The sequence below is a fragment of the Phalacrocorax carbo genome, chromosome 1, assembly GCF_963921805.1.
Source record: "Phalacrocorax carbo chromosome 1, bPhaCar2.1, whole genome shotgun sequence".
Lineage (NCBI taxonomy): Eukaryota > Metazoa > Chordata > Aves > Suliformes > Phalacrocoracidae > Phalacrocorax > Phalacrocorax carbo.
Window position 1 is genome coordinate 184,886,278 of NC_087513.1, and position 26,062 is coordinate 184,912,339.

The 26,062-nt window shown below is 41.2% G+C and overlaps 1 protein-coding gene across 9 annotated transcripts in view; it reads right to left on the reverse strand.

Moving 5' to 3' along the window:
• ENOX1 (ecto-NOX disulfide-thiol exchanger 1) overlaps positions 1-26,062 on the reverse strand; it is a 378,888-nt gene that overhangs the window by 76,210 nt on the left and 276,616 nt on the right. For all 9 annotated transcript variants that reach the window (XM_064440830.1, XM_064440825.1, XM_064440829.1 and 6 more), the window contains 3 exons: positions 25,295-25,501; positions 18,229-18,462; positions 5,943-6,155 (listed from right to left, as the gene is read on the reverse strand). In XM_064440830.1, coding sequence (XP_064296900.1) covers positions 5,943-6,155; positions 18,229-18,462; positions 25,295-25,501 — 654 coding nt within the window. The remainder of the gene's footprint in view (positions 1-5,942; positions 6,156-18,228; positions 18,463-25,294; positions 25,502-26,062) is intronic.

The window sequence follows — 26,062 nt, forward strand, 5'->3', positions numbered from 1 at the left end:
CCACTAGCCCTTCAGTAGGAAGGGAGAGAAAACCGAACGTGATAATCCTGACCTTCCCAAGGAGGGGGACATGACACAGTCTTCTCCCCAAACCTTTGATTCTCCTTAATGAACAGCCCTACTAAATCAGCTCAAAGGTGTGTCTAGCCTCATACCCTGTGTCACAAATAAAAGGGCTGTGGATGCTTAGCAACAGGCTAAGTAGCTAAACTGAAATCTCTCCTAATACCAGGTTTCTTTGTTTCAGGACTTCTTGAAAGATTACTACCTCTTTGCTTTTACCTCCATGTACACCTTTACATGCAATGCAGGAGCACAGGGAAGCAAACAAGCTTACTGGCAGCAGAAAGAAGTGGCAGGCACCCTGTATATTGAGCTGTGGAGTGAAAATTAGTTTCTTTCAATAGCAAGATGGGAAGAATATCTACACAATGACTGGAATTGGACTATGCAGTTCAGATCTCGAGATCATTTTCAAAAAATCAAAGCAGGCAATGGCAGGTAGAGCTGTCACAAAAACCTGGCTGATGATGCTGTGTGCTTGCTTTAGATGATGCCTAATACTCCAATTGCTCTGGATGCCTTCCCACTTCCCCCCTCACCCATATCAGCATAGTGTCGTAGAGCGCCTATACAGGAGCTGTTAGATTCAGAGCACCATAGCATATTGCTCTGATGACAGCCGCGTGCAAAGCTGGGATACCACTCACATACTTTTCCTCTCCACAGGCTTTTTCTCTGCCACCACCACGGCTTTTGTGGCAAAGGTACACTAGAGACATAATGAAAACTGTAGTGCTTTTTCTGATTCTCTCAGAAGTCAGCTTATTATCCAGGCAAAGGAGGGACAGATGCTGTCTCTTTCCTTCTTTGAAAGAATTAATAATGCCACTTTTATCCACAGATAGGAATCCTTGTATTTTAAGACTTTGTAAGTGACCAAAAATGACAAAGTTTTGGTCCCTGACCACAGTTAGAACTGTACCAAGAAAAAGATCCCAACATTTTATTTTTAGTTAGTGGAAAGATCTGTTTTACAATTTACAAATACTTCCGCAGTACTGCTGGGGATTGTATCCTGTCACTTACAAACTGTGCTAAACTTTGTAACAGTTTTGCTTTTACTATTATGACAGCATGATATTTAGTAGCTGAAATGGAAAAAAAAAAAAAAGTGTCAGTTTGTAGCTTGTCCATGAGGTCTCCTGGAAATACCAGGATCACCTACTGGTATATACTGGCCCTGAATACTGAGTGCTGGGGATTGCTACACTGGCTTGCCACTGGCTTGCCTAATGCCAACAGCAGGGTTGCCACTTGGCGGTTGTGAATGAAATTCAGGATGGCAACCTTTAAACATGTCTAAGTGATTTAGGAGGTCTACCTTCTCTTTTCAAAAATTACTTACTAAGAGTCAATGAGCTAATTACTGCTTGCCAAGGTAGGGTGAGAACCTGCAGCACATCTCTTCTCCCTGATGCCAGCTAATGCACGAAGGGTCACTGGGAACTCCCTTCCCTTTCCAGCAACCACACATCCACCAGGAGGTAAGGACACATCTGTGATTAGTTACACTGGAATAAATTACTCTGAAGGTTTATACTCCAGCTTGCCCTGGAGGATGAACCATGTGTCTATGCACACCTTCAGACCTGCATTTTGACAATCAGGCCTTCTAAACAAGTTCTAAGTCCCTGGTGATTATCTGTAGTGAACTGTGATGGGTTAAAGCTCAGGCGTCCTACAAAGTACAGGGGGGAAGGGCTTCACACTTGGGAATGCTTAAGGCCACTGCCATAACTAGCTGAAGGACTGTGCATACACATCCCCTGGGTGGGAATGTGCCATAGATGTATGTAGTTGCTCTGTCTGTTCAATGCCATGTTGCGGGAGGCAGGGAGACACCTCCCTCCACCTGGCATCGTTCCGGATCAGGTGCATAAAACCATCTGTCAAACAGCCTAAGGAAGGTCAATATTGCCTTTCAGAGCACCAGACCTCACCATTCCAGAGCATTCTTGGAAGAAGCAAGGCTTAGGTTCAGTTCCTTCACTGGCATTCAGGATATTTAAACATAACTTTTCAAAAGATTGTCCTGACCACTAGGCACTGAAATTCCCTGAAGGCCGAGGAAAGAGCAAAAGTGAAGGCTACCATGTGACAGGGAAGTAATCTGGCCAGAGGGCTCCATGGTAAAATCCACCCTCCTGCTGTTCCCCCACAGGCACGCGAGAGACTAATTCATAGACCTTGATGGGGGGGACCTGGTGCCTAAGTCCCTTGAAGATTCATGCATTAGTAAAATTGACAAAAATGACCAAATAAGTGAGCGTCATTAGCTGCTCAGCACCCAGCCGTGGGGCACTCTTGTTAATTACACTGTGTATCTATCTACCTGCCTACTGGAACTCTTCCACCCCCTTGTGTGTCTGACTCTTGAGATATCAAATTAATTTTTGAATATGGGATATTGGGTCTTCCCTCACCTATAGGTACTTTTAAAAATATTGTCTAGGGACAGCGCACTAAATAGTCTGAAACCTCAGTAAGAGCTAGACAACATTTACAGTGCATGGAGGAGAAAGAGGAGAGAATTGCAGCTTTGGTGTAGTCTTGAAAAACAGCTCAATGCGATGTCTCTAGGGCTTCTGTTTTTTTTTTTAAACATGAGGATCAACATCTATAAGCCTTAGGCTAATAAGGTGGTTTGGGAGGAAATAAAACGGAGATGCATGGAAAGTCAGGGAGCAGTGCCACACATAACTCTGCTGTGGAAGCAAAGTGGAATAATTCAGAAATCAAACTGCAAAGACAGAACTATCCAAAATCCTGGGAAACAACTGCATTTTAAGCACAGATTCAGATCTAGAAAAACCAAGTAATTTAGTAAAAGAAAGGAAGTGGACATTTTTCTCTCTTTATCCCTTAAATAACTGAAGAAGCACTATAACAAGGCTAAGACTCCCTGTAGAACTTAAATCAGGAGCTGTAAATTGGTGGTGTGACAGCAGTAATACACTTATTTCACTGATTATCCTGGCACAAAAGCCTTGGTCAGGTAATTAATTCACATGCTGAACACTTGACCCAAATTTCTAGGGGTAATCCACTTGGTAATCTTCTAAATACATCCAGGCAGAAATTTGTAGCAGGGATTTCAATACCTGTACTTTTTTAGTAGTTGGGCCGTAAGCTGAAATGTTCTGACCACACTAATCCTCATTAATAAGAAAGCATTTTATACTGAGGCCCGCATAGACAGTGTGTGTGTTCCAGGTGAGTGCACTTGAAGCCCATTTTCTTAACCTATTTCTTCTTCACTCCCCATAATATTCCCTGCCACAATGCTGGCATTTTTAGCTAAATCCAAGTTCTTCCCTTATACTACGTCCTTCTGTATCAAGACTACACACAGTAAGTGGGATTGATCTGATCTGAACAAGGCATGCAAAAGTTGCACATCTGATTCTGAGCTAGAGCCCCTACGAATCCTCTATGGCCAGCAGAGAAAAAATGGCATCTCCAGGGGATGATTCATCTCATTGGAAGAGCACCATGAGGTCAGCCTGATGACTCATCCTCTGGAGATGCTTATTTTTCTCTGCTGACTGCAAAGAAAGCCCAGAATGGTCAGCTTGGAGCCGGACATCTGCTCATCGGAGTTCATGACAGAGGAACGCCACACGGTATTTTAAAAATACTGTAATATTTATGTCAAATGGCCACACAGCTGCAGCATTACACTAGACTTTTGGATCCTTACTGCAGAACAGCAGAAGTGCTTTTTTGCCACTCTGCAGAATTTAATAGACCACACACGTATTTCAGAAATCTAGTGTTTTCAATTTCTTCTTCATAAAGCAAGTGACATACTGTAACCGAGTATATAGGGTTGTGGGAAAACAATGGAAAAGGATGCATGAAAAAGATTCCTCAGATCAACTCAAATACAGGAAAATTCTTGAAAAAGGGAAGCTCATTTCACAGTCTCCATATTTAGCAATCTTAGGCATATACACGTGTAAAGCAAAAACATCATCCATCTGTTCGTAGCAAGTTTGCAAAGAATTTTAATAAGACACATTAATGCTAATAATGGCCAACGTTTATAATGTTTATAGAATAACCAATGTGGAGCATCTGGAAAGCTCGTAAAATTTGTTCTTATAAAATGCACAGAGTGTAACACCTTTCCCTGAGCCTGTTTTTTGCTGACCTTGTCCTCCTATGCCAGACCTGTCAGAAATTCTTCTTCCAGGCACTGCCGTGACCGTGGCACTCTGAAATGCATGTTTTGAAGCCAGGCCTATTTCTACTTTTGTAAGTTCAGCATTCAGCACATTACAGGAACAAACCAGATAGCCAAAAGTGCAAGTTTCCACCTGAAACTACAGGGATCTCTATTTCCAAGTGACAGATGTTCTACAACAGTTGGTGACAAACGGGCTAATTTAGACTGATTTAACTAAAGTTCAGCCTGCTGACAATGGGGGATTTTTTTTAATGCAGCTGAAGAAGGCATTTCTGAATGCTAGGGCTGGCTGTCGCACACAAAACTACAGAGGCCCTGGTGTGAACTGAACAGCACGCCATGCATGGTGCCTGCGTCTCTGCTCCTTACACTGCCTTTTAGTTGCTGAGATGGAAGATGACATTGCCTAGCAAATTACCAAGGGAATTAGCTGGTCTTTAAAATTTACTCACTGAACATACACCCTCAGAATTCAAATGCCTTTGGCCCAGAATCTTTCTTCCTAAATTCAGGCATCTAAGCTCTTACATTAGAAGGACATGTGCCCTGGGGTGAATTGGTTTTCTGAGATGCTGAGCTCTCTATCACATATGCAGGAAGCTTCCAGGGGCTCCTCTCCTAACCCAGGGAAGTCCATCTAATCTTCTGCCTTCAGCCCTAGCTTCTGAAGGATGATCACTGAGGGATCAGAAAAATATCGCAGAAAAGTGTTTAGGGTTTTTTTTTATATGTAAAGATTGGGGGTGTGATTCAGAAATGTCAATGTAACAACTGCATTGTTCTCCATCTGGTAAATTGTCTTGGGTTTTGTTTTTAACTTGCATATGAAAGCTGGCTTCAGGCTCCACCCCTCCGAATATCATAAAGCCTCTTGCTTGAGCAGCCATGTGTAAACATGTTAAAAAACAGCAACAATGAAATTAGTTTTCTTTCTCCTTCTTCTCTCCTCTCCTCTCCCACTCCTCTTCCTCTCCTCTTCTTTCTCTTTTCCTCCCTTCCCTTTGAAGAACGCTCCTAGGCAAGTATGCCGATTATTGTTTTATGAGGGAACCTCATTAAGGTAACTTCATTGATTATATTTCTGTACTAAGGAAATAGCTGCCAGCACTAAATTTAAGGTAGTTTATCTGCCAAATTAATACTGGCATTGTATCAGCCAAGCAGTCCTGATGCCAGTAGCAGTACAGCATATTCTTCAACTGTGGGAGTGGCCTGTACACTGTGAATATACCCCTAAAAGTTGCTGAATCCTAATTCCTTTTACCTAAACCTAGGCTAAAAATATAACCTAATTGTCCTCTATTCTGTAATTGGCCTAGTTAACTAGCTGCAATGCATAGGCTATATATCACTTCTCTCCACAAAAGCATGATCTTTGGCTCAGAGCAGGGAGGCTTCTGTCTGGTCCGTTCCTGAAGCGTGATGTCTACGCAACAGTAGACATTATGCATAGAGCATGTCTTCGTCTATTAATAAAAAAACTACTGAAACTTTGCTCACCTTGAGAAATAAGCTCTTAGGAATGGTCCTTGTTCCTCCAAATTGCCATAGAGTATGGGATAGGATATGAAGTAGAATATGACTGCATCGCAACTACTTACCCCCAAACAAACATACAAAATGATAAAAAAACTACTACCGCCACCACCACCATCACTACAACAACACTGGACAAAAAGGAGTTACTTACATTGAGTGAGGATCCCTGTTAAGGCATTTTTGAAACTCTCCTTGGCTTGCTCCATTTCTTGCTCATGAGCAGCCTTTTCGTTCATGAGCCGGCGGACGTGGCTGTTGGCCGACTGCACCATCGAATAAAACTGGTTTGCAGAGCGACGATTCACCTCGCCTCGCTCAATCCAGGTAAGAAGCACTGTGATGGCCTCTGAAAACTTGCTATCATCTAGAACAATCAAAGCACAGGTTTTAAACTGCAGGCATAAATATCCTGCCGAGAACACATTTTCTGCTCTGTGTCACATTAAAATCACCATACATCCTGCTTGCAGTATATCATTTTGGGCAACTTTTGGGTCCTTTGTTCTATCAGATGTAGAAGCAATACTGCCACATGAAGCTACATAAATCTTCCTTCAAGACTTGTCTTCTGCTTATTTTAACAGCTTTCTCGCAACAAACAGCATCCTCCCCCCCACCCCCCACTTCTTTGTGGTCTGACTCCTTGCTTTTACGACGTCTCCCTTAAGCTATTCAGTGATATGGAATGACCTTACAGAGGGAGTGAGGTGCCCTTTGTGTTACCCAACCCACTGAGGAAATGAAATGCATCTGCGTTAATCTGGCCAAAAGCTCAGTCTTGGAGCTTGGGATCAGCTGTACTTTTGTCAACAGATTTCACTAACATCACAGTCTTAATTAATGAACAATGGCGAGGCTGAACAATTCCTCCTCAAAGCACTGATTAATTACAAGGAACTGCTTTGAACAGATAATGTGTCTGTATTTGTTTTGCATTTTGCATTTGTCTGTTTTGTTTTGCATACTTTTTTAAAGGAGTCCAGGCAAACACCTGGATTACAGCTTTACGTTCACCCTTCAGGTAACTAAAGTTATATTTCTCTGCAGAAAGGTCACCAAAACTGGTGGCTATATTTTGTATGCTCCTTCCACAAGTATCTTCTTTCCTCTGACAGTGCTCTCAGCTACTTCAGACGACTCTTAGTGCAGCATCCATTATACTTCTGGCTTCATCAGGATTAGGAGGAAACATTTCTTTTTAAGTCTCATTTAGGCTGAACTGCAAGAAAATGTTATTACAACAGAGAGTCTTCCTGTGGAACCATTTTTTGTGCAGTTTGACCTAATTTTTCCCCCAGGATTTTATTCTATAAAACTTCCATTTCCCAACAAATCATTTTAAACATCTCATCTAGTCCTTGTTGGCTAGATTTCTTTATATATATTTTAGAAGGTAGGTATACCTTTCTATATATTTTAGAAGGTATACAGTTATGGTGGGGAGTAGTAGTATAACTATAACCAAAAGACACTTAAAATGAAAATTGGAAAGTGTTAAATACAACCAACTGTGTTACAGGATACAAAAATGTAGGGCATAGTGTGCAAGACTCTGCTTTCTATGTGCAAAGCATAATGAAATACTAATACTTAAGCAGCGATTTAGGCTTTTATTCTTAATCAGTAATCACTTCCCTCAAATGCAAGGAGCCTAAAGTACAAAGAGAACAAGCGACATGCTCTGTGCCTGCAGCCTGTGAAGAATAGATTTTGCATTGCCTGATCTTTAGCATCTTATTAAGTGAAACGTGCTTTCAGCTACAGCCATAGGATCTGCTTCCCACAGCTAGATAGGCATGTTCATCAAAGATCCCCCCAAAAATTTGCAAAGTAAGAGCATCATAACACTCTCCCTTTGTATGATGATGTATCTGTTGTGACTTTACATTAATGTGTGATTCATCACTTTAAATAATTGTCTCTGGGGTGGAAGAGCCAGTCAGACATATTTTCTTTCCATATTGTCCCCTTGGATTAGACTCTACGTCCTAGCTTTGCTGGATACATACGTGGCAGGTATGTATTAAGTGGCTCAGATGAGTGAGGTTGGCTGAATACGGGCCTCAGAAAAGCCAAATGTCAACAAGGCTCGTGCAAAGCCTCTTCGTTGCAAGAAAACTCTATCGTAAGGCTTTCCATGCTTGGATAAAATCTTCAGACTGTGAAATACATGGGAGCTGGATGTCACAGATCCAATACAGCCAAGAACTCATCCCTGGAACACAATGTTTATTATAATTACAGTAGTCAATAAGAATAACCTGTAATGGCTTCCGGCAATGTTAGCATGCAATTTCCAACAGCCTGTACGGTCAGGTCACCCTGTGGATGGCACTAGCCTGTTAACACCAAGGATGCGGCTGATTGTGAGTAGAGAGTAACTGCAGCTGAATGTTTCTCTTTTTTCCTTGTAGACATCTTTATCTATATCATCACACATAATTTATCACCCAACACTGAAGTACCATTTAGAGTAAATTATCCCATTCAATCTAGGTCAAGACACGAACAGCAAAGTTGGGAGAAATGATACACAGAAGCACCCCTGAAGAGGTACACCTTGACCTGTGAAGAAACAGTGTGCAGAACTGAGGAAGAAGGTTTCACGGAGATGCATGAGGAAAATCAGTTGCACGGAACAATTCTCCCTTTTTCTTGCTTTAACGTCTCCCCAGTACACAGACTATGTTGTTTTGCTACAGAGTCGGTATGAAATTAAAACAACCCTCTTTTTATTTTGTTTTTATCAGTCACAGTTGGTGTCTGTGAGGGGTGTTCATAAACATGCCATCCTTCTGCCACAGAGATTCAACCCATTTAAAAGGACCTGCTGACAATCTGTTTTTAACATACTATACTGCCAGGGAGCTGCAGAGGCCTGTGGGCCTGTTATAGTTAATTTATGGCTCTGTACTAGCAGGAAAAAATCCTTTTGTTGGTAAACATCAGCATCTTCATTGATTACATAATTAGAAGATATATTAAAAAATGCTAGAGGGTAATATATGCACAATATATGCAGAACATTAGTAAACAAAAACTTTTCTCTACAGTTTTAAAATTTCCTTATATCACCTTCATTTCTAACTTTTCTATTCTTGAGCTGACTACTTGGTGACTTGCATAAGGAACTTACTATGAATTAATTTTTTTTATCTGGAATACAGTGACTCTGAACAATCAGAGGTTCACTTCGAAAATCAGATTTTTGTATGGGATTGTTTGTTTATTTTTTTATTTAGTAGAAAAATAGTAGAAGAAATGCAGCAATGGAATCTAATTAAGCAGAGCATGAACTGTCTTGTGATTGCAGCCATTCATTAAAAAAAATGAATAAAAACCTCCTAATTCTGTTCAAAATTGTTCCCTTGCGGTAGGATGCACATAAATATACACAGTTTAAAAACATACTCTTAAAATAAATTCCTTTATATAAGACATGCTCTCATATGTAATTATTCTTTTAAAATGAGCATGTGGAAAATTATTTCTCACACTTAAAGCTTTTTTCTCCTCCAAGGTACAGATTGTTTTAAGCAAATACAGTAGGATTCATGTCCTTTATGTCAACATATGATTTAGTAACCCCAGGGTCCCGGTACAGCCAATGGAAAGAGATGGACACTTGCTGGACAGGCTTTGTCAGTCCTGTTTTAGCTGTCTCTTTGAGGGTGAGATGAACCATGCCCCAGAAGTGCCTGCTTCTGGGAGCCTGGGATGACCTGCTTATATATAGACATCTCTGCACCAGACGTCTACATTTGGTCAGAGTAACCCCAACCGTTACGCAAGTGCACCGGTCGCAGAACACCTACACAGCATTTGTGTACCTGTGCTGGGTTTTCAGTTAGACTGCAAGCTGAGCTGCATGCTGTGACGCTTTAATATTACCCATCTATTGAGGATGGCTTGCTGAGTGTCTGTCGATAGAGATTTCCAGGTGCTGCCAGACTCAATCACAGACCTCTAGAGATAAGATAATTCAAATTCCTCTTGTATCAACTGAAGATATTTGGCACTTAAATCCTAGCTTACAACTTGGAAGAAATGAAATATAAAGAAAAGAAAATGCATCCCTAGAGCTGTCTGGGAAATTGTCAACGGGGATATTTTTATGAAAAAAAAAAAGAAAAAAAGGGAATAATTGTTGACAAATGGCTTGCATTTTTCTGCGTGTAATTCGACCACCTCTAAGCAATCTCAACTGGCATAAACTTTTTAATATCAAAAGCAATTACAAGAACTGCTACAAAATGGTATACTGGGAAAAAGTGTTGGAAGCAGAGATTTTACGCACAGTTTATGGAGTTTCCCTGGCATAACACAGGGCAGAATTCAGCTCAGAGTAATCTGAAATGTTGTGACTATTTATCTCTCAATGTTAAGCACCTCCATAAGGTGCTTTCACAACTTTGGTGACAGTTTCTAAGGCTTTAGACATCAGAAAGGAGATAGACTAATCCATCACTCTGAAGCCAGGGATTCAAACAATCTTATTACTATAATTTTTACATTTATAGACATAGTTCAGATATGGCTAACTTTATATTTCTGTATTTCCACAGTAACATTATTTGCTGGACTTCTAGCTAGGACAAGATCAAACACTGGGCCACAGCTGCTTTTAGCCTTGTTAGTATCTTTCCAACCCTGGCTGTTCTCAAACGTTTGAAAAGTATCTGAGATAATTCACACAACACTTGGAGCCTGTCTAAATCACAGCAATCTTTCTGAGTTGTCCTGCAGGCCATGGTGTTGGCCAGAGTCAGCACATAGTAGATCTTGCCCCTAAACTTTCTCCCCTGATGCAATCTCCTAGGTTTGCAAGGAGATGCTGAAAAGACAGAGCTGTTGTTCTTTATCCTAATGACTACATATAGAAAGCTCCTGTGCTGGCTGCATGTGTTTTGGGTTGCATTAATGATCTCATTTTTCCCTGACCCTTCTGTAAGTTGGTGAGGGGCAGGAGTACCCATATGCTAAGCTCTGCCCTGCCCAGTAGAAATCCAGTTAACAAACTCCTCTTGAAGGTATTCTTGTGAGCACTGAGAATGACTGTCTGCAGGGCATATAGAGAGGGGACAAGAGTTGTGGGCTATGACCCATCTATTTGCCTCTGAAGATTGACAGCCTGTCCCCGTCAGCTGTAGCTGTGTCATAGGAGGATGTTATGTCCCCTACCTCATTTCTACCTGCCCAGGACCAGCCCTTTGCTCATGGTTACACTGCCCTCAAGTCTGCCTGAAGCTGCTTGGCTGATCACACTCCAGTTCCAGTTTGTCAAACTGGGCCCAGTCCAGCTATTACAGGAAAGCAGTAGAGGCCAGTTCAGGATGCAGACTTCTTCTGCTCCATATAACTGCAGCCAGGGGAGGGTATATGGCCAAGGTTACTGTTAATCTGATTTCTGATATAACAACTTATTATGCAATAACTAAGATTTCTAAACTGCAAACACTGAATTCAATACGAAAAATAATAAACCACAGTGGGTGACTGCTGTGGATGAATCAGGTCAGAGAAAAGGTTTACTAACCTCTCTCATCAGTAGGTTCAGCCTAGCTCCCCTGTGCATCAGGAACAATTTGATGCCCAGCACATGCCACTTCTGGTACCACAATGATGACCTATTTTTTTCTTGGCTTAAGAGCTTCTCCTGCACAGAGTGCCTGCCACTGACCTAGAAACACAACTCTTCAGCTACTACCCTCACCTTCTTTTTTCACCTGCTCCAATACCTTATATGACTGTGCCATGCAATACACACATCATTCTGGTACTCTGGGGATTAATAACGTTTTTAACCCAATAGCACAGCATATTAAGTGAGAATCAGGGAATACAAATTCTTACTGACAAAGGGTTATTTTAAAGAATGATTAATATCCACCTAACTGTTTCTTAAACAGCCTGAACTGTATGCTATAACCAAGAAACTTTTCCAGTTATGTAATAAACGACTAGCTGAAACTAGATTTGATAAAAATATGCATATACATTTACTAAAAGATATCTTAAAAGGTGCTCTCTCCCACTTGTATCATCAAACTTTCTTCCAAATTAAATCATACAAGATTCTTCCAGAGGTGGGTGTTTCATGTGAGACACAGAAATCCATTATCTTATCCTGCCAATGCCATTATTTCCAATAAAAAGTAATTATGAGGGTATTGAGTTACCTCCCCATTTCTCAAAATCACACCACAAACCTTCAGATCAGCGAGCTGCAATTTCCCAGTTCATAATAATTAACTTGAGTCATTTCGCAGTGCAGTACATTTAATCAAGTGGGTTTATATTAAAACTTTAAAATTTGCCTTGATACAATACAGGAGGACACTTTTAGTAATACACTTAACAGCAAACCTATTTCTTGCAGGATTTTGGAGGAAGGTGCCCAGGGAATTGGGTTACCAGGCTGCCAATAGCTGAACCCACCTTACGCTCCTCTGCCAGCAGACAAAAGTGCCCTCGCACCGTGCCTGCTCTCAGGCCCTGTGCAAGGCTCTCGGAGCCAGATGTATTGTGTCACAGCAGATGTCAGCAGCATATGGAAGAAGGAAGGAGAAAATGATGATCTAAAAACAGGAAGGGTGAGTGAACAGATTCGACGCTGAAGCATCAAAACATGTCTGTGGTAGGGCTTTGTCCTGATATACTACTAATAAAAAAAGACTGTGACACAAAAAAAAAAAAGTCTGGGGTCTTTCAGCAGCAGTTAAACCCCACATTCATTGGATTTGTTTGGAGGATCTCAGTTTTGCCTCCCCTTCTGATGTAGCCCTGCACTGAATTCTATCCCTTCTGTGTGCAACTTTCCTCTCTGGATAACCTCACCTCTTCTGCAGCACTCCACAGGTCTGGCTCTCAAGTGCAGAGTGATAATGAAAGCAGCGTGGATTTCTTCTCAGTGAAATATCCTATTTCCCAAGCAATTAAATGTTGTTTATATTTCAAATGATGTGCAAGGGTTGAGATTGTCAGGCTTGATGTTACCTGAATCTTGCACAAGATGCATCCCCGGTTAGTTCAGTCTACTCTAACTGCCATCTATTTATTTAAATTTCCAATCTGTTCTCTCTTCAGGGGATAATATAGTGCCTGGCAAAGAAGCAGCTTCTCAATTTTTCAAATTATGTTTTTTTTAAAATGGAAAACCACATGAATAACTTTCCTGTGCTCATAAAGGAACACTGATGTAAAAGGGAGGTAAATTTCAGGGTATTGTATATAACTTGCAGATATTTATGTGTCCTTTGTTCAAAATATTTAAAAACCAGATAATCAGATATGAAGAAATATCTTTGTTAGATGGTGGAACCATTGAACTACCTGCAGCAAATAAGACAGATGTAGTATTTTAAAGGAGCTTATTTGCAAGAAGTGATTTCTGAAGATGATACCATTAGGTACAGATATGCTTGAATTAAGAATACCATAATGTTCAAAATTCTCCTTTGAAACGCAAATGTCATAACCAACAGATTAAAATGTTTTGTTCCAATGCACCTGACAGAGCAGCGTTCCACTTAAGGATAAAAGGTTCAGCCTATCTCCAGCTGTGTGATGTTCTGGGCACCACATTACTCAACTGTTTATAAAGCACGCAGGAAAACAGATGTCAAAGTATGCAAATTTGATCCTAAATATCTACTGACACATCTCACTGTGCAGTAATAACGCATCTGATTTAATACTGAGGAAATAAAATCTCAAAGACATGCACCAAACAAGATGCTGCATTGAACCAGGAGACAAAAAGGTCGTTTTTATAATGTAGCAGCAGAAGACACAATGTTCTGCTGGTCAGAGCAAGAACTCAGGGTCTATTCTCAAAGGCTTTTTTAGGGAGGCAGTTCATATTTACACTTCACTGTAAAAGACTTTGGTTTCCCAGAACTGACGTCTATTAATTTCTTGAGGTATTTCCTCAAGGAACACAGATTTTTACCTAAGGCAGGAGGATGTCAGAAAGGACTCCAGAAGTTTCATTAACCTTATGCTCAGCTGTTGTCTTATCCTGTGGCAATCAGAGAATGGTTTGATGAAACTATTTGCAATGCTGTGACAAATTTTGGAATATTTGGATCAAAAAGTAGATTTGAAGAGTACCTTTTGAAAAAGTGAAATAGTACTTCACTGTTTGAAACAAAGAGCGCCTACTTTTTATTTTGCTTTTTCCCTTCAAATCTACTTTACTGGTTTGGAAGGTCAGAAAGAAACCCAAACAAAAATAACTTGTCATGCAAAAATAAATAGCAGTTGCAACTGTTAACCAGCAAGCAAGTAACCAACTAGCTTGCAAACCTAAAATGTGTGGTATGAACTTAAAACTGATCAGCATAGCTCTGGCATGAGAAGGAGCTCATGTTCTTCCCTGTGTTACCCATCTAGTTTGAATGCTGGAGCTCGTTTCATTCTGATAGTCCAGGCTCACTTCTCTTCTGCCATCTATGTCCTGGAGTCATGAAGAAGGCTTGCGAGCATGATACAGGAGTTCATGAAACAAATTGAAATCAAATAGTTTGCGACAAGTCTTCTTTCCAATGCAGTATATCTCCTCTTTTATGAACTATCATCTCTTTCGCTTCTCCCTCTTTTGGTTCTGGCTGTGACCAGCAAAGAACATCACTAGCAAATTATCAATTCAGACCAGCTCAAAAATGTTTAATCAATGAGAGGTAGTAGTGTAGGCCTATATTTTTAGACCTACAGGCTCAAACCCATGAGACCTACGCTGAAGATACTGGTCATATGTCACTGCCACATAATGAAAAGTGGCAACAGCAAAACACAATAGGTGGACAGGGAGAGGAACGACATCACAGGCACTTAGGAAAAAAGTGACTGCACACTTAGCTAACAACATGAAAGGTGAAGAAAAATGTCCAGCAAGGAGAAAGTTATGAAGGATTTAATTTGCATGACCCTGTAGACCTTAGTAGAGGGAAAAAAAAAAAAAAAAGAAGAAAAAGATACCCATTAAATAGCCTTGTCTGTCACAGCCTAAAATGGGAAGTGGTGAAGAATTGCACTGGTCCAGAGTTTGATGGGCTTTCTGTATTTCTGCATAAATCAAGTGTTCAAACCAAATTCTTTACAGATTTGAAGGGATCTTTGATAGTCCATAGAGATCAGGGAATGGAGAAGAAGTCATAACCCCTCATGCTTTCACAGAATCAGAATCATTAAGGCTGGAAAAGACCTCTAAGATCATCAAGTCCAACGATCAGCCCAACACCACCGCGCCTTCTAAACTATGTCCCAAAGCACCACATCTACATGTTTTTTGAAGACCTCCACAGATAGTGACTCCACCACCTCTCTGGGCAGCCTGTTCCAATGCTGGCCTCGTATGCTATGGAGCTATCTTAGTTCCCAACCCCAGTCACCAGGCAGTCCATTTTGAGATACCAGGTCTTTTTTTATTATGAAACTCCACACCAGATTACCTGACTGAAGTTTTATAATGAACTTTTGTTTCCAACCAGCATAAAAGATCCTCTATACTCTCACGCACTCTCGTCTATGGCAGTTACTGCTGTACCAGGTGACTTCAGCACATGAGAGGAATAGGAATATACTGACAATACTGGGACGAGAGTTTCCAGCCAAGTCTGGAGCACAAAAACAATGATTTCTTTAAGTCTTATGCTGCAGTTTCTGCAGTTTGCAGAAGGCAAAAAAATATAGTGTCACCTCTGTTATAGACTCAGTAAATACCCAGACCACAACAGCGGACTGGCTGATGAGCCTAGCTCATCTCTGTTCACCATAGATCTCCTTGCTGTCAGGAATTTCCAAGGTTATTTTGACAACAGAAGTTGCTTGGATTCAGACCAAGTTGTCTGCATCTGTGATTGCAAAGCAGTATCTTGGGATGACAGATGTTTAGTTATTTTGACTTGCTTTTCAGCTAGTGTTGCTCAGCAAAGTTCTGGAGGCACTGCAGGAGCTGAAACCTGGATGTTGGGCACCTGCAGCTCTGTCTCATGAGCTGGCAAAGGAGCTCAGGAGTCTTTTGAAGTGGGTACCATGGGGAGGTCACGGCTTTCCTTAAGAAAACAACTGCAAAGCATCTGCTCAAAAAACAATCTTTCAAGGTAAATCCTGCCAAGAGCAGATATATTTTGATCCTTCTTTTCTTTAGGATGAATTGCCTAGGCTTTTACAGTAATGCAAATCTGGTGATACCCAGGGACCTGAGATTTTGACCCCAAGTTTTATATATATATATATGTGTGTGTGTGTATATAGATCTTCTGTTATCTTCACTGAAGTCCACATTTAAATTGTGATTGTATGATGATATGAACTGCCCTTTGCCAGAGTTAAAAAATTTTTTCTAGTGTTGCTTTTCTTCTGTTTATAAGATGCCACAAATGGCTCCTGTGGTGAATCCATGTTGCCCAAGGGACCCCATAATGTTCTAACCCACTGCCTTATAGATACTGGCTATGATGCTATAGGAAAGGCAAAGCAGACCAGTATAACGACTGAGCCCCACCTTTGTTTTCTAGAGCACCTAGTCCAGGAAACAACTCACTACTAGTGACAAGAGAGGGGGCTTCTTTGCATTCTCCACCCCCAACAACCTATACAGATCCAGGGCTTGTTCCATTAATCTCGCTACAAGGCAATTGCTAATTAGCAAAGTTTTTTAAATTGCAGTATGTTCTTTTCCTGGTTTTTAATGATTTTTAACCAATAATGCATAAACTTACCATTTTGGTTTCTTAATGTATTATATTTAATTATGTATGTTTCTGAAAGTTTACCTTTATTTTCACAGAAATAGTCACATACATGGTGCTGGTCTATAATGTGCTCAGAATATTTCTATATAAAACTTGTGCATATATGCCAAGCTCTGGTCAAATGTCCCTCATGAGAACCAAAGTTATAAGTACTTGGAATAAGTTTTAATTAAGTATGGAAACTTCCCAGAATGAAAAGAAAACCCCTTCTAAATATAGACATCTTAAACATCTTGCAAAAACCCACATTTGGTTGCCCCAGGCAATGGCTAGCCATATGGAAGAAATTGTCCAGACATCTTGCATTTTCTGGCTTAGTTCAGGAAACCTCTAGGCCTTACTACATAAAGAAAAACTTCCCTATAAAAGATTAACTCCTAAAACATTCAATTGAAAACAGATTCTGGGAACGGATGGATCTAAAACTCTGTATTGTACTGTGTAACCTCTAGAGGAGCTGGACTGGAAGATATGCAAGAATTAAAAATTCTTATATTTAGGCCTCTTTCCTCCTTTTCTCCTGATCTATCAATCTGTCTGGGTTATTTTAGCAATCTCCCAGTTACTTAATGAATTATTTAATAGAGGAGTGTATGTGGTGAGAATATCAGTCTGCCGAATTAATAGCAGGCCAAGATAACAGTGACAACTATCAGTGACCAATGCAGTACTCAAAGAGACAGTAGGGTGCATCTCTGCTCCACGCTCCAAGGATGCAACACTTTGCACTGTCCTTCTCCAGCTTCCCAAACATGTTTCATAGTTAGAACAGAGGCCAGTGTGTTGACAGCTAGATAGCCTAAATCTAATCTGGATAATTCTGAACAGTGGCAAGAATCACAGTTTCTTGTGACCTGGCACACAGTAAAGTAACATGCTTGGCCACCACGTGGGGAAGGAATGCCAAACACAATTGCTAAACACATAATGAAAACAAATACAACTCTAAGGGGTAGGAGTTGTTTGCTTGATTTTTTTAAAAATTTCTTTACCATTAATAATTTTATTTTTTGCTTCTTATTTTCTTCCTATGTTAACTACTAAAGACAGGAATCCTCAAGCTGCAACGTTGAAAAATATTAACTTGGTAAGTGTGCCCAGAAAAAAACAAACAAGCAGGCAAATGCATACCAAAACAATACGCTATCTTGCACAAGTAATTCTAACCCTGAAGAGGGAATGGAAGAATGGATAGTGTGTGTCAGAGATAAGTTGTACCACTACATCTGAGGGGCAAGTTAAAATGCAGCTCATGAGAGCAATTTAAATGCTAGGAATTGGGACAGTTGCATGCACGTAATGTAGTAACATATCAGTCAAGGAATAGAGACATTTTAAGAATCAGGCCTTTAATATGAAGGATGTTTGTAACAGGCTGTCTTATTACGAGAGCATTCCCAAGGTAGATAATGACAGCAACTGAACAGGAAAAAAGCCCACTGTAGTATTGTGACAGTTGTGCTTCAGCTGTTAAAGCACAGGTAGATGGACAGACGTTACACATTTCTAGCAGGTGGGTGAGTATCATTACCATTGGCATAGAAATGGCAGAGGAATGGGGGAGAGCTAACAGGTCAAGTAATGAAATACATTGGAGAGAAATCCACACCCATGCTCTCTCTTCTGTATGGCTCCTGCTCTTAAGGAATAATACACTGAAAAGTACCAAATGCTGCTTACCTTTCAATTTTTCAGCCAGCAAAGCAGCTTCGTGTTCAGAATAATGCATTATTGCCGGAGGAGAAGGAGGGCGCAGTCTGTCTTCTTCCATTTTGCGTCTGTGGCGTTCTTCTCGGGCCAGCATTCTTTGTTTGCATTCCCATTCATAAAAGTCATCTCTTGCCTGAGCAAAATCAACATGAAGGCGACCTGAATCCTTTTTGTCTGTGCTAGATCCTAATCTCATGCGGTAACCTGAAACCAACAAGCAGAACTAACTGTTGCAGGACTTCTTTGCTTTTTCTTTTTCCTTTTTTTTTCCCCCTCAAGTGCAGTTAAGTAAAAATGCACATTAAGAGATTCCCACGTGTCTACACAGGATCTATTGGTCATTGTGCTTTCACAAGAAGATAAACATTCATCCACTCATTTTTCCTTGCAATTTTCTGCGTCACCTATCAACATAGTAGATGAGCTGAAAAAGTCAACCCAAAGGTACAGAAGCTACATTCCTGTTTAGGAGTCTCTCAAAATATGTAATTCTTCTACCTGACACTCCCAAACTTTTTAAGTGTAAAGGCCAGTTAAACAAGAAAACAACTACTGAAAAAGGATGTTTTGATTTGAATGTAGAGCTCTTCTTCCCCTGATCCTGTTGAGATCACATGCAATTTAGTGCTTTTCTCCAGCCTGTCAAAAGAATTGGAAGTATAAGGAAAGGCTGTGTTTTATAAAAATCGTTACTATAGATGAATGGGAAAATTGTGCTACAAAAATTCCTGTGCCACAAAGAAGGGTTGTCATACCTGTATTGATGTTAGAGCTCAAATTTTAAGGCTTTACAACTGCAAACACTACTTCCCAATTCCCTGTTGGAAATCACCTGGCAGCAAATATAAACCACCTACAAATGAATTGAGATCAGCATTCTTTAAAGTAATTTTAAAAGCGTGGATGGATTTATTAGACATTTGCAAGATGCCTTTCAGAACAAATAATGAAACCTGTTGTTCCTCATCTTTAGCGATGTTCTACATATTCATAGTTTGGTCAATGTATCATATGCTAAAGCTGGCAGAGTGCAAAGGCTTTAAGTCAGTGGCTATGCAGTGGTACAACAGGGCCCTGCTCTGAACTAAAACCCCTGACTGCTGTCAGAGGAGCAACAAATCATGCCAAAGCTATAAAAGGAGCCTTTTGTGACCATACTGTGGAAGAACTTCTGCTGGGCACCTATTTTTTCCCAAGTTTTATTTCCAAGGATGAAAGATACTCACAGAGCAGTTGCTCTAACTTTTAAAACGCTGATTCAGAGAAAGCATGAGAAAACACTACATAGAAAGCTGCAAACAGAACCTTCAGATGCAGGTAACATTAATCAGCCTGCACAGGGCCAGCTCTAACTTCTCCATGCCAACCCACTGCAGTAGCCTCAGAGCAGAGCAGCCCAGCAGAGACTTCTCAAATCATGGGATGCTGCGGAGGTGAACTCTATGCTGAGCTGGCATATAGGAGGCTCTTCAGAAATACACACTGCTACAAACACTGTGTAATAACTCCAGGGGCAGGAAGTTCCTATTCAAAGTGGCAGGGAAAATGGTGTTTGCTGCTTTTGACCAGCAATCCAAGAGAACCTACCTTTCAGTCTCGTGGTTTGCCCGTGGTCTGATGAGCTTCAGCACCTTACCACCACAGTTAAAACTCAGTTTCGAACTCTCTCAAGGGACAGCAAAGCTAAGACTTGGGTAGTAGATTAGGAACATCTTTGCAAAAATGCATATCTAGGCATACTCTGTTTGTTTTACTGCTGAAAAAACATCCTGCTGTGTGAGCATAAGGGATTGTCTGTACTACAGAACATATAAGACAAAAGCTTCAGACATTAAATATCCATATAGGTACCGATCCTTCCAAAAAAACCAATCCAGGTGCCTTTCGATTTGACATTTTCCTTTCAAACATCTTGTGGAGTGCAGCTAATTGCCTGTCAAAGCAGAAGCGATGACCTTCATTTTCCAGCAAGGAGCTCAAACCCAGATGAAGAACTTGAACTAGGTGTTTCAGAGGTCCTCCAAAACCAGAAGGCATCAAAAACCATGGAACCTACCAAATCTGGTCTCCAAAGTTCACGAGCTTGAGGTGAAGTAGAACCGAATATTCCAAGAGAGGCAAATGAGGGGATTGTTGGTTATTTTAAAGCCTCCTTTATTTTGCTCTGCTTTCTCTTGCTTAGAGGAGTAAACACTACTTTTTCTCCCAGAAGGGTGTTTGTGGTCATATATGTGGCTCTAGTCACAAGGTGTTGAAGGGAAGAATTACAGATACACCATATTCAGTGACACATTATAGAAGAAGAGTGTGGGTGACCTTTCAGAGCTGGGCCCCGAACTAACAAGGGGGTAATTATGTGGTTTTATCCACAGAGATGTAGGCATGAAGGTGCCAGCCAAAAGGACTCAGTGGTGCAGCTACCCTGATAACTGTGACAAATGTTACCCCCCCTCCCCGCCCCAGTTCGACTCGCCAGCTGCATTCCTCAACTAGCGATTGCTCTGTGCCAAAACAGCGTTATCGGCAATGTGAAAGGACACTGCCAAGGTGCCAGGTCTCGTGAACCTAAAATTAGATTTCCCAGCTGGGCTGTACTTTCCAGGAAGCCAGAGTCTCTCTTCCTTTCCCCCATCTTTCACCTCCATTGGCAGGAGCACACTGGGCATGGACAGACCGAGAAACACGGCACTGCAGGACGCGTGACTCCTGTGGACCTCAAAGCCCCACTTACTCTGAATAAAGAGCTAATGAAAAGGACCGTGCATGTAGAGGTTGTGTATGCACAGGCAAAGCTGAGTTTCACTGGAGTGGCCCTCATTTTTGAAGTAAATGGGGATAATGGAAAAGAACATTGAACAGTGTAAATTGCAGTTCAAAACCCCGTACCCTGTGTAGCACTGGACAAATGGTTCCCTTTAGGTAACCAGTTTAAGTGCCTCCAAATTAACAGATTTTTGAAATTGCCCATGTATCACACTGAAAAAAAATCTTACTGCTTGTCTAACTCTTAAGACTGAAGGTGGCCAGCCAGCCAGGTGGTTTCCACCAGCACAGAAACTTAGAATAACCTGGGTCAGAAAGGACCATCTAGTCCAATCCCCCTCTCAGATCAGGGTCAACTTCAAAGTCAGATCAGGTTGCTCAGGGCTTGGCACCTTTCCCTTAACAAAAAAAGAAAATGCCTTCGGCATAGCTTCTTGCACCCTCCTAAATCAGGCTCTGGGGACACTACAGGACCAGTGGCCTGGCCAGTGAAGAACAGACTCCTTGATGACTTGATAGACAGCAAGACCCTGTGCAGCAAGGGGTACAAAACTGGCAGTTCCTCTTTTGTATATGGGATCCTCAGGCACCCATTTGGGATGGCAGCTCTGAGCTGCAGGGCAGCTGGGAGACTCTTTCTTTTCCAATACTGTGTCTCCTTATTGATGTTCAAGGGTATGCAAATGTATGGGAGAACCGTGTGCCATTGTCTCCCCTTCATGCACGAGCAATGAATTGCCCTTACAGATCCTTTTCCTCATCTCTTTGCTCAGGACTGCAGATAGCACTAACTGCGTGTCTGGCTTGTCATTTTAAATTTCAGTTTCGCTCACAATGGCAGAGGAAAAGACTTTGGGAACTTGCCAAGATCCTCACTTTAAAGGAGCAGCAACAGGAAAAGTTAATGAGGGTGCTAAATAAAAAACAAACACAGTGTTGCCATATCCGAGGTCTAGTCAAAACTCTATGGTTTGACTTGCCTCTGAGTGTTGCTATATTGCGGACTGGCCAATAGCTGCTCCTAATTGGGGATCTAGATCAGAGTGTTGATGATGATCATCAAGAACAAAAAATAAAACTAGTACATGGTACTAAATGGAAACACACAAGGGAAAATATCAGCACAGGGAAAGTGCATACATAGGCTTTTGGGGTATAAACAGGTCTGTTTCAAGCCACTTGTTTATCCAATACTTTCAAGTCCAGGGCCATCAATAGCTGCAGGAGTTACTGAATTGTCAGCCACAAGAGTAAAGTACATACAGTTTGGAGAAAGAGCTTTCTCATGGGCTGGTATGTCAATTTTAGAAACTCTTTTCCTCAGGAGATCGAAAGGTAACTTTCAGGGCTAAAAGAAAACTGCCCTTCCTCACGGCAATATTTTTATTATAGTCTTCTACCCATCTCCCAGTCCCCTTTTCATACGTGTTTACTTGGGAATAAAAAAGAAAAAAAAATCAGTGTTTAAACTACTTGATGGATTTTGTAATCACTTGCACTATTTTGATAATAAGCAGGGATAAATACGAAGTTTGATAAGATTAGATGGGGTAAGCAGATAAAAATTATTAGGTAGACAAAATTATCTTTATATTACAGGTATCAAAGGCATGACTTTCCCCTAATATAACATGCATACTATATTAACCACAAATTCCATTTGTACATCTCTCTTGTCTCCTGCAGGAAAAAGAAAATGCCTTAACAATATGCTTTATCCCCACCATTACAGAATACATTACTTTTGAGAATGGAATAAACTCTGGTTAAAAACCCCCAATAATTCAGTACAAATAAAACATGTCCCTGCCTGGTGCCAGACCTCCCTCCCCTGTGACGGTGGGGGACAGTCAGTGCACCCTGTTTCATCTGCAGAGTTCAGCACTGGTGGTAAAAAGAAGTGAAACTTAGCTGCCACGTGCCCCTGATTTTCTTCCTCCTCCCTATCAGCTCGACCAGCTTCTTCCCTGATTTGGTCAGAGGCACTAAGTACAACAGTTCAGAAGAAAGAGAAGGTGTGGAGGAAAAGACAGATGGGGAGGGAGGCTGCGGAGCAGATGGTAAGAGGAAGCACAGACAGCAGTGTGACTGTGATGAAAGGAAACGGAAGAAAGAAGGATGGATGAGGAACTTGGAAATAAATAGCCAGAAAATTCAGGATGAAGAAGGATGAGGAAGGGAATCTGCCACCTCCGTCTCTGCTCATTTCCCTCATTCTGAATGCGCACTCTAGTGTATTATGAATGAGGACACAGGCAGCACAGGGAATTTCCTACCCCTGAACATCAAATCTGGTCCTCCAGGATTTAAGGCACATAAAATTAAAATAAAACTTGACTTAGAGTGAAGCAAAGGGTGTAGTCAATGGCTGACAAGCAGAAAACTGAGCTACAAGGACACTGGCTCCAGCCCAGGTGGCAGCCTGTATGTTTCTGAGCTTTTATTTGCTCTTTCTTGTCACTGTTTTATTTATCATATAGAGTAATACCAGCTCGTACTGAATCTGGTGTCCTCTGCTCTGTTACTTGTGGAGATGAGGCCCCCTAGACAGAAGTTGGAGGCTGGGAAATGTGCTTCTGTTTCTCTGCTAGTGCAATGCCTGTATTCTGTCCCAGTGAACTACAGCATTATGGAAATAAGTGAATAAACAAATAAAAGGGAAGGATGGAAACTGGGAAGAGAGGATTAGGACAGAAGAAGAAATGAAGTGAAAATAAAAATAAAAAGAGGAAAAAAAGAGGGTGGAATGAAGATCTGGAAGAAACCTGAAAATACAGCAATATTTCAAAGAAATCTTTATATATATTTCATAAAACTCACAATTTTCTGTAGCTCTTCCAAAAGATATTTAAAGCAAGCAGCCAAGTTAGAAACACTCCCCCTCAAATCCAAACACAGAAAACCTTCATGAAATGAAGGAACTAGTATTTTCCTGACCACATATTTCAAAAGTCTAGGTCTTGTCTTGTCTTTCTTTCCCTTCCTTCCTTCCTCCCTTCCTCCCTTCCTCCCTTCCTCCCTTCCTCCCTTCTTCCCTTCTTCCCTTCCCTTCCCTTCCCTTCCCTTCCCTTCCCTTCCCTTCCCTTCCCTTCCCTTCCATCTCATCTCATCAGTTACAAGATGTAGTTGATGGTGATTTGAAAGATCTCTAGTTCCTAGCTGTGTGACCTGCCTACAGACACCTACGGGTCATTGAGGTTATGTTCTTACTGCTAAACATAAGATGGTCAGGGTGGGAGTTCAAACAAGGTATCCCTATTAGCTGCCTCCCAGGCTCCATTTTGAATGGTCCCAGTGGGTCCCTTTCAGATCACCCTACACAGGGTGGGTGGCTGTGAGCCAGTCTGTGTCAGCTTGTCTTGACCAAGGAGAGGTCCCTGGCCCTTGTTTGTTTAAGAATACCATGCATGTGGGGCGAAAGTGTTACACTACACTTCTAGGGCAAAACAATGCCTGTGGGTCTTTCCAGGACCCAGAAAAAGAGATGAACCATCCTGTGGAGACAAATACATGCAGGGGATGGGATCCAGCTCAGAAAGGTAAAGAAGAGCTCAGTTAGGAAGCCAATCCTCATATGAAGGAGCCTGTAACCTTATGAGGGCACTGGTAGTCACTGAACCCTGATACGCGAAAGCAGAATTATTTTAAATCTTTATTCTTCTTTGTTTTTTTCTTTTTTCCCTGTGAGTTAGATTTTTTTTTTGTCTGTTCCTCTTTTGGAAAATAAAAGAGATTCTGAAATTTTACACCTGACTTTCTGTGGCACTCGTTGTCCTGGGAGACAACAGACGTAGCCTACAGATGGGGCTCAGAATCTAACCCATGCAGTAGCTGAATACATGCACACATAAAGGCAGACTTTATTCAGATTGCACTGCAAATCTATAAAAATATGCCAATGAAATTGCCAGCCTATCAGAGAAATTGGCACTGGAAAACAGCAGCACTCCTGGCCTAGTGCCCTCCTCTTTCCACAACCTGTGAGTAAAACTATATAAACCTGTGTAAATTGAAAATAAGATTGTTCTGTAGTGAATTTCAGGGTCTGTTGCATTGTTGTGGGATGGCAGGAAACTGCTCCCGGTTAAGCAACATACAAAACCACAAGTCTTGGCAGACACAGAGAAATACAGAATTGCCCCTTGCCACTCCAAGCTACAGCCACTGAGCTCAAGAAAGACTTGCTGAGATAAAAGCTAAGAAAATAAGCAAACATTATCATCACAAAATACAAATGAGAAGCAAGGAAAATCCATTAAATAATGTGAAGTACCAGAAAGGTAAATGGCTTTATCAACCATGAACTCCTCTGCAAAACGAATGTGACAAAAATTCTTCTTGCTTTTCCGGATTGCTGTTATATCTCCACACTGCTCAAAGACTTCCTGAATAATTTCCTCCGTTGCATTTTCTGGTAATCCTCCAACAAACACTGTTTTACACCCAGGAGGTCTCTCTCTTGTTGAAGGTGGTGGAAGATCTAAGTCAAAAGAGAAATCACATTGGAATACAAAATTTGTCTTTTGATCCATTGGCTCTATTCATTTCCCTAATCAGTTCTAGGCAGCAACAGTTATTTGACATAGCGTGGAGGCAGGAGAGAGGGAGAAGCAAAATAATTGAATATTGCAGATTGTCCAAAACTAATTACTTGAATCTAAACCTTTTCAAGTTTTAGGTGGCATTTCAGAGATTAATTCCTGCTACTGAGGGTTGTTCTCCAGGACAGACCGTAAGGTCCAAAAGGATCTTTCTTTTCCCTGTGCAGTCACACAAAAAATAGAAAATATTCTGTTTCAAAGCAAGGGCGCTTCTCCAACTGATTTGACTCCGAGCACAGGTCTCAAGCACCGGTGCAGTACACTCAAAGCCTGAACTTCACCATCTCTGGTGAAGTCACTTGCCCATCACTTGCCACACTCACCAAGTGTGTGGGCCCTCTGAAGCCAGCCCATGCCGCGTACACCCCGGGCACTTGGGCTGGACACCTTTCCCTGGTCTTAGCGTAATTTAATTTCTGTCTCAGAGTACAAGAGCACAG